This window comes from Limanda limanda, chromosome 19 (assembly GCF_963576545.1).
Source record: "Limanda limanda chromosome 19, fLimLim1.1, whole genome shotgun sequence".
Taxonomy (NCBI): Eukaryota; Metazoa; Chordata; class Actinopteri; order Pleuronectiformes; family Pleuronectidae; genus Limanda; species Limanda limanda.
This window is the reverse complement of record NC_083654.1, coordinates 17,970,597-17,980,044: the sequence shown is the minus strand read 5'-3', so window position 1 is coordinate 17,980,044 and position 9,448 is coordinate 17,970,597. Positions and strand designations below refer to the sequence as shown.

Here is a 9,448-nt window from a genome sequence, read left to right as displayed (position 1 = left end):
CTTGTTGTAGTCAAAGTCTTTCTTCTCCTCCTTCCACTTTTTTAATTCCCTTCCCCAGCGCTGTTGTAGCCCGGTGATGTCGGCCTTGGTCTTCTCCGCCAGAGAGGTGTATTTTGTCTCCAGAGCTTTCAGGGTTGAGAGTGTTTCTGCATCTTTGTCCCTCAGCTTGCTTTTGGCCTCTGTGAGCTGCTTCTTGAGCGTCACAATTTCATTTTCCCAATGATGGAGTGGCTTTTTCAACTGATTCCCACTCTGATGATTGATGAGCTCTGTGACTTTGCCGTCTTCCTCACTGAACTCGAGAGTGGGCTTCAGGTCGAAGACTTCAATTCCATGTTTCGAGATGACCTGGTAGCACTTTGCATATTCCTCCTTGAACTGCCTCTCCCTGATCGCTAGTAGTTGCTCGAGTCTCCTGACCCTCACTCTATCTTTACTGATCTTGTAGTTGAACCACGAACTTCCAGCTTCCGGCTTAGGGATGGGATTGCCCATGTGGTTATTTTCGATTTGCCCGATTTGCCCAAAAGCAGTCTGCGAACCTGAGTGCTCATTGTCGGGTGGACCTTGTGGTTTATTGAAATCTGAATAGCCCTCATGGGCATTGACTTTAAATGGTACCCAGTTTTTCTTGTTCCCACATCCAGCCATTGCACTGAGAAATGAAGACTCTTACGGCCCCCTCTATGTATCATTCATTATACATGGTTAAAAACAGACTGATCCTTCTTCTTTGATTATTCTTTTGGTTCGTAGGCAGGTGCAATACACTTGGTTTTGGAGGTCTTTGGTGATCAAAAGTGACATAGGCAAAGTCTAGAGTCTAAAGATAGGATCAAAGGCATGGTTACCATGGTAACAACAAGTACAATTCTGTTTGGCAAGTAGTTGGTCGAGTATGGGGAAGAAGAGGAAGAGAAGGTGCTCGGCTGGTTCTGTTGAGTCTCGTAGGGTAATAAGAGATACAGTAGATACACTGAACTAAGAAGTAGAAGAAGAGGCTTATGTGACAGAATAACAATAATGGAATAATGTGCAATATTAAATATGAGCTTTTTCATTGTATCATACTTTTTTAACTCAGTCAGCTGCAGCCAACTGTTCTCACTCACAGCCTGACTTTGTTCCTTTGAAGATGACTGGTCGGTTTCTGTCTCTTGACTTCATTGTTCAAGTTGGAAAATGGAAGCAGCTGAATCTGTGTTGGAATTAAATTACTTCACAGGTTTATAGAATGTCAGAAAATAGTAAAAAAAAAAAAAAAAAAAGTGATTATTCCCTGAAGCTCAAGTTAACGTCGTCTTTTGCGGCCAAAAACATAAAATCACGACTTTGCTATCGAACAAAACTTGGAAACTGCACAAATAAAAAAGACACTCACTCAAAAATCTACTTCTTTATATTCAGCACTTGGTATTTGATTGTTCTCAGTCTTTGTCCTTGGTGTAAATTCTGACCGTCAGCAAAAACCAAGCAGTAAAATGGATCCGTAAACAGGCATCTGGATTTTTAATTATAAAAACATTGTCCTCCTGTTCAGCCACTGGCCTTTTATTCCCCACAAGACTGATGCATGCATCGTAGCAAATTTAAAGCCCAAGTGGCCCCTGTCCCTCCTCTTCTGTCTCTCCACAAGCATTTCTTCTCTGGTATCTGAGTGCCATCACCTCCTCCATCTTCACATAGGTCTCACACTCTGGTGGGAAACGATTTCTCTGAGAGAGAGGGAGAGAGAGAGATGGGGAGAGGGAGAGAGAGAGAGAGAATGATTATTTCCTCTATTTTACATTTAATGTTTTTTCTTTACAGCCTCTGTTGACACCCAGAGAAAATATTGCGATCCCCAGATTATGAATCACAGCTCCAGAATGTACAGATCCCATTTACTTGAATCACATCAGAAATTATATTGGCATCAAACTTGAATTGATAGTAGATACAAAGACGTTGAGTCGGGTGAGAGCAACCCACCTGCAGACAGAGACGCAGCAGACCTCCATCCTCACCCTGCGTCTCCACTGACGTCAGGAACAGAGGCAGCGACCGCTCTGTGATTCTGTTGCCTACAGATATGAAGGAAAGTGAAGAGTCCCAGGATTACTTACACCTCCCCATAATTGAAGATAAGGTAAGATAAGCAGCCAAGTGGAGAATAGCCCTAGTTTATAGACTCAGTTCTCAGTTCCATGTTGGTCTTGCGTGCTTATTACATCACAATCTACATTAATTTTAAAGCATGTCAGAAGCAGTGTTAATTAAGCGTTATTATGATTAAGACAAATTTAACACCCTCTAAAACATTTTAACTTATTTAAGATTTTTTAAGGGGCTAAAATTCAGATGATTAGATTTCACACTTTTTAAGACCACTTGGAAACAATGTTAAAAGTCCTCGTGAGGTTTCAGTATTTATTTTCCTCCAGAGCCATGTGGTCAGTATCTGCATATGAGCAACCAGTTTGCATTAAAAATCTATTGATTAACCTCATGTGAACTGTTAATAATAAATCTCCTAGTTTTAACTTCCTATATCTTTAAAAATTCACAGGAATTCGCAGCAAAATTGATGATCCACAATTGAAAATATTCCTGATGTGAGATGTTTTGAGCTAAGATTTGTCTTTCGGGCTGAGACAGCATCACAGTCACAGTCTCTGACGGACCTGTCAGGTTGAGGGAGGCGAGAGTTGTGTTTCCAGGCAGAAAGAGCTGCCCGTCCCTGTGCTGCAGCGGCTCGTCCAGCAGGGGGTTCCCCATCTCCACCGTCTCCACCTGCAGCTGGAGAAGGAGCAGAATAGATAAACAACAGCAATCAAAACCTGAGTCATTATCAACTCCGACATTTTGGCTCTGAGGAAACAAACCTCAATCAGGGTTGTGCTTGATTGAACCTGCAGAAATAAGCCAAAGTGAAGTTTTTAGAAGCTGTTGACTGTGTTGTGCATGTTTAGATCTTATAGGACTTGATCCACAGATTCAGAAAGCATGAGTGTGATACCTCCATTGCACTCGGTTGTTTCTCTCGGTCCCCGGGCTTCCCACCTTTACTCGGAGCTGCCTTCACATCAGAGGCTGAGAGAGATTCAAAGAAACAGCCATTAAGCGATAATCACCCCTGAGGTTATTGAATAATAAAACAAGTGTTTCTCTGTTACATTTCTTGTTCGACTTCTCTTTGCTGGTTGCGGGTTTCTCCTCTTTTTTGGGTGCTTCCTACAATTTAACAGATATCAATAATCAATAGTACACGATTTACAGAAGGTAGCAAATCAGATACTTTGGAATTTAACCAATGTTGACGTGTTACCTTTTTTTTGGACGTACCTTTGTTGTCCTCTTTCAGTGAAGTGCTGCTGGCCACCAGGGGAAGTTGTTCAGTGGGTGTTGGGTCAGAGTTGACCCTGAGAGATGACTTCACATATAAAGCAATACAGAGAATTACAAAGTGTTTAAAAGATTCATTAAAAAGAAGACAGAAACAACCTTATTTCTCACTCACGCTAAGGGATATGTGGCCAGTGTTGGATACTAACTGAGTACATTTAGTAAAGTACTGTATTCAAGGACCTAATAAAGGTTATCAATAAGTTATCGATGTTTGTCACTTCCACACTTACAGACTGAGATCTTTCCAGAAGCAGCTTCCTTCTCTCCACAACTTCGTCATGAGTCAGAGCAAATTCGCCGAGTACCTGAAACGAGAAGTGTTGAGCAGTGGACGCTTATTAACTTACATGCTAATGGCCCGATAAGCTGAATTTAAAACAACTTAACTACCGATCTAAATGCATTATCTCTCGGGTTTCAAGACTTTAATGTAAACGGATACCTCAGCCAGATGAGCAGCTCCTGAGTCTCCAATCTGATTGTTGCACAGTGAGAGGAAGAGCAAAGCCCGATTCAAGCGCAGGCCCTGAGAGGGACGACAGGACAAAGACAGAACCTCACCGGTCAGGAGGGGAACACGTGGAGGGACCAATGAGACAGCTCTGGGTTATCATACCTGAGCGATGTGAGCAGCACCTGCATCACCGATAGAATTGAACGCCAGGTTGAGGGACAGCAGGTTCTTGTTGGACGACCTGGTTGTTGAGAGCAAAGACCCAATCAGACGAGCGCTGGTATCTCCCATCCGGTTGTTTCTCAGGGACAAGTGAGTGAGGCTGGACCGAAGAGACACACACGGAGGAATCAGGTGTGTTTGTGCTTCTGTGTGTGTGTGTGTGAATGCACATGGAAGTGTATTGGCTCTGTGTTGCCATGTGAAGTGTGTAACTGCTTGATGACTCACACGCTGTCTTCAGAGAGAAGACAGTGGAAGCAGTGTTCAGGGAGAGTGCTACCTTCTAAAGACACAACCCTGAAAAAGAAACAACAACACTGTGATTCAGGAAGCAACAAAACAGGGACTCGCACAATGAACGACAACAGAGTCCACTGACCTGAGGCTGGAGCACAGTGGCGTTGTGTTCACCAGGGAGGTGACCACCGGGTCCGTCAGTCCCGCCTTCCAAAACCTGTGAGGACACGAAACCATGAAGACACCAGTGAAGCTGTAACCTTGTCCCGTGAGACGAGAGGACACCTGTCTGCAGCAGCTCATCACTCACTGAAGGCTCTGGAGGTGGCTCAGGGAGGGAAGCATCTTCTGTAGCACTGTGGCAATCTGCTCATCTACCTTCCATCCTGTGCATATTAAAAACATATATTATATTATATTATATTACATCCGTCCATCATCTGTATCGCCTGAGGGTCACAAGAGGGGGGGCAACACCCTGGACAGGTCACTACCATATTTAGAAAGTAAAATGAGACTTTTATGAAAATGCATACATCACATGTCAAAACAAACGTGAAATATGGTCATGAGTTTTTTTTTGTTGCAGTTTTTGATTCTAACCTGAAACCTTCAGGCTCTTGGCACAGAGGGGGTCGTCGTTTTCCAGCTCCACTTGGAGGCGTGGCCTAGACCAGTGAGACGTGTCCTTTATCTGGGAGGGGATGTCCTCTGAAAGAAACAGTTTATTTATACATTCAGACTTTCTATACAACAATCATATTGGTGCATTTCATTAAATTGTATTTCCAGTATAATGAATGCTCCTGGTTCTTAAGTATCTTCTCATTCAAAGATGTTATTTACTTGCATCCTCTCCTTCGGTTTCACCCCTGGTGGAGGAGGAGGAGGAGGAGGAGGCTGGTTGCTTGGTGTCGACAGCTGGGATACACCTCACGTCCAGGAGAGCACAAAGCCCAGGGAAGTCGATCTCCACGTTGCCTGTGCACTGATATTCATCTGCCGGATGGAGGATTTAAAGCTATAACAACACAACACTTAGCGTCTCCAGAGACAGACTGATAACGTCACTTACCAAAGGTCTGAGCAGGTAATGTTTCAGATGGAGTCTGTCCTGAAAACAACAGGAGGACAAGAGTTTACACTTTATCCTTTTATCAACCACTTACATGTAACAGAAGAGAAACTGAATGAGACTGGCATTTAATCCCGTGACAATGATACAAGTCATGTAATCTTAAGTAAGTCATAATGCTATTAACAATAACACTTTGTTGTGATTATTTAAACACAACTAGTTATTTCCATAGATGGGACGCAGGTCGGAGTATTTACAAGTATTATTACACCTAATGAATACGATCTTTTGTTACAGCCATTTGTTACTTTATTTTTATTTATGTATCCATTCTTTATAATTTATATCCTTTATCTTGTTCCTCTCTTAACTCTTTGAAACAATCTGCCTGGGGCTTCTCTGGCCTGTGGATCTGAATTCACATTTTTTAATTTGTATTTATTTATTTTTAATCTAGTTCTGACCATTGTCATAATTTCTTAATGTTTTATTTTACTTTGTTGTTACTCTTTTCTCGTGTGTACGATTGTGAAACGTCTATTTGTGTTCTTATGTTGTCGTTTGATCTACATATTTAAAATTTGCTTTGATCTGTCTCCTGTTGGTTTCCTTCAGTTTTTCATGTTAAACTTGAAAAGCACCTTATAACTTACGTTCATTGTTGTTACTATCATTATTATAACGATTTTTATTATCATTATTTAACTTTTCCACAGATTTTGTTTTTCTATCAGTGTTATTTTCATCTGCTTAACCATATTTGTGTAACTTTCATTTGCACTTTACAGACACTTACATATTTATTTTTTATTCTACTTTTCAAAGGGAAAACAATATTTATTAAAAACTGAAAGTGTCCTGTTCTGAACCTGCTCTCCTCCTCTACACTGACACACAGGCAGCAAGCTCCAGGCTAACTCCCAGCTCTATCTAACACAGGCTGCAGACTGTTTATCAAACCTGTTGTTTTCTCATCCTCTGGATTCGTCTTGTCCGTTTTGTCCTTCACTTGCTTCCTTCTGGACATTGTTTGGTCTCAAAGTGAAGTTGAACTCGTTGAGGATCGTTTGCTATCAACATGAAGCGATGAGACGTCGCTATGGCAACCAGCTACGTGTCCACGCGAGAGTTGAGAGGGGATGCCACGCCCCCTTCTCATTCATCCATTCATTCATGGTTTTTTTATTTGCACAGGATGAGTTTAACTAGTAGTGCAAGTGGGTTTGTTAAGCATAACTAGTAAATATATTTAACCAACGTGTGGTCTTGAAAACCAGCTTCTAATGAATTTATAACTGTTTTGAGGCTTATTTAATATTATTATTTAGAATTTATGTCAAACTCTAATGTGTTTGTGAATCGTTGGATCATTTTGTCACAGACAGACAGTTGTAATTCTCCAGGCTGGGAGCTGGTGGAGGGGGAAGGTTTACTCATTCGTCACAGAAGAGATCAAGTTTTCATTTCACATAACACAAGTCTGAACTTTCAGGAGACGGGACAGTAAACACCAGACGGAGGGAAACGTCTCTGTCGTGTTTCTTCACCTTCACAGAGGCTCTGTCAGATAAATTATTAATATTTCATCAATGAATTGTCTTAAAGGGTTATTTGTGACATTATATATACAGTAGAATTATAGAGGATTTTTTCAGCAAGATGGAAACTGCGTGTATGAAAATTGCATCTGACTATAGCGGCTGTGGCTGAGGGGTAGAGTGGTCGTCCTCCAACCTGAAGGTCGGCAGTTCGATCCCCAGTCTGAACCATCTGCATGCCGAAGTGTCCTTGGGCAAGATGCTGAACCCTCAATAGCCCCCCATAGAATAACCTAGTGCTGCAAGTATGAATGTGTGTGTGAATGGGTGAAACTGTACTGTAAAGAGCTTTGAGTGGTCATCATCAGACTAGAAAAGCGCTATATAAATACAAATCCATTTACCATTTACTATCAGCCTCATATATATAGAATTTTTAAGAAAGATTGTCTTATTCCTAAATGTTTCCCTCTACAAAGTCAAATGGCTTTGATCAACCAATGAACATGTATAGTATCTTCGTGTCATGAAGCTAATTAACATCAGGATTATAATAAAATCAAAATTTCTTTAGATCACTCTGAAGTTGAACATCTATCTGCATTTCCTCTATAGTAATAAAAGCACAACAACATCAGGTATATTCACAATAATGTAGTGCTTTTTATTAAAAAAAACAAACGAACAAAAAAACAAATATAAAACAAAAAGTAAAAACCAACAGCATTTTTCATGACTTAAGAATCATAATTACAAACTTTTAAACGAGTGGAAGAAGTATTTTTTTTTGACAAACTGTACACATCACAAAATGTCCGCCAGTCTGCCATTTACAATGCTTGCATCTTATTTTGTGATTGTCTAAAAAGAACTAAACGAATCACACAAAAAACACACAAATACAAGTACAAGCATCATACAATGACTGCTATCACAAAACGGAACCATTTCCTATTTGAAAGAAAAACGGAAACAAAAAAATAATAACATGATATCGGGCAGACAGCGTTACTTTTTGTTTCTGTCGCCGTTTTTAAAAATATCATAACATTTTTATGTTGGTTTGTTTTTTTAGTGTTCAACACTTTGCAGCAAAAAAACAAGGAGTACATTTCTCCTTCAAAGTAAATATTATTAACAATATTCAGTGACAAGGTGTCTTGCTGAGTCACTGTCATGTCCCGATGCCTTCGTGTCCGTTCCGACATTCCTCTCGTTCATGCAGTTCATCGATGAATTTCATTTATAGGCAACGAAAACTCCGCTTCAGTTTTGACGTCATCAGGAAATTTTTACGGTGAGATTTTCTGGACATTTTAAAAAAAATCATTTTTCCTCCGAGCTTAAGTGTCTTCATTATAGTAATACAAACGGAAGAAATTATAATATTATCATTATTATAATAATACATTTAGGGCTGAGTCCTGTACAGTACAATAATAAACAAAATCCATTTTCAAGATATTGCTTTTGGAGACACTCCTCAATGTAAAGTGTATATATTTACATAACTTGGCACTGTACAGCTTCCCCTCTCGACCGCCCCCCCCCCCCCCTCAGTGTCTCATTCCTGTCACGTCTCTTGTCAGTTTACCGCACGGGGACATTGCAGGCTTGTCCCTTTTTAGCAGAGGCATTTGGGAAAGAAAAAAAAAAAGAAATCTCGTCAAATATCACAATTTCCTTTTTGAAACATTCTCCATGGCAACCAGGAACAGAGTCGAAAGACAAGAAAAGATGCTAAGTCCCCGTCCCCTCCCAATATACAGTATACACCGCCCCACCCGTCTCACAGAATATAAGAAAATATGACCATCACGATACATTTCATGTTAAGTATTGTTTTCCATAGTTTTCTTAAAACTGTTAATTGCCATCGAGCCCTTAATTTTTTTTTCTTTTTTTTTTAAAAAGGTATATTTTTCAAGAAATCTGGCAGAGTACAGACACACAATAAAAGTGTGTACGCACGCACGCACACACTCGCACGCAAGGCCGCCCGGAGAGCACAGCTGTGTAAGGCGTAACTGTTAAAGCCAGTGCCCCCCCCCCCTCCGCATGCCTGATTTAGTTAAGCTGGTGAATCATGTTACTTCAAAAAAGAGAGAGGGGCCGAGCTGACTGCCTCACAAGAAAATAAAAAATAAAATAAAACCTCAACAAGACACTTTGACTGACTAAAGCGCACACTCAACCCCCCCCCCCGCCCCCCCCGGCCGCGTCAATAAACACGCCACCCGGCCTCTTCTGTTCCTAAATGAGCAACTACAGTATAACAGGGAAAAGATAATAGACTTTTTTTTTAACTCGCATTTCATTTTTTTTTTTTTCATTTTTTCAGACTGCATCATCAAATACTGTGAGAGTGTTAGTGTGTTTTCATTATAGATACATTACACAGAGCTTCACAATATCCATGGTACCAAAAGTGCAGTTCCACCGCCCCTTGTTCTCTTTCTCATGAGCAGCATCATACATTTCTACGAAGCCACGCCCCCTGCCCACCCCTTCCCCTCCCACCCCTTCCCCTCC

The 9,448-nt window shown here is 40.8% G+C and overlaps 1 protein-coding gene across 1 annotated transcript; it reads right to left on the bottom strand.

Moving 5' to 3' along the window:
- Window positions 1–1,589: 1,589 nt before the first annotated feature.
- lrrc71 (leucine rich repeat containing 71) lies at window positions 1,590–6,405 on the bottom strand. The gene is made up of 17 exons (XM_061093383.1): window positions 6,339–6,405; window positions 5,376–5,414; window positions 5,147–5,299; window positions 4,904–5,011; window positions 4,611–4,686; window positions 4,443–4,517; window positions 4,292–4,360; window positions 4,004–4,163; window positions 3,830–3,913; window positions 3,618–3,692; window positions 3,308–3,412; window positions 3,156–3,213; window positions 2,999–3,072; window positions 2,865–2,891; window positions 2,664–2,778; window positions 1,972–2,063; window positions 1,590–1,715 (listed from the first exon to the last, which is right to left on the bottom strand). Exons 1-17 carry the CDS (start codon window positions 6,403–6,405, stop codon window positions 1,590–1,592), a joined length of 1,503 nt encoding a protein of 500 aa, XP_060949366.1.
- Between the last annotated feature and the right edge of the window lie 3,043 nt (window positions 6,406–9,448).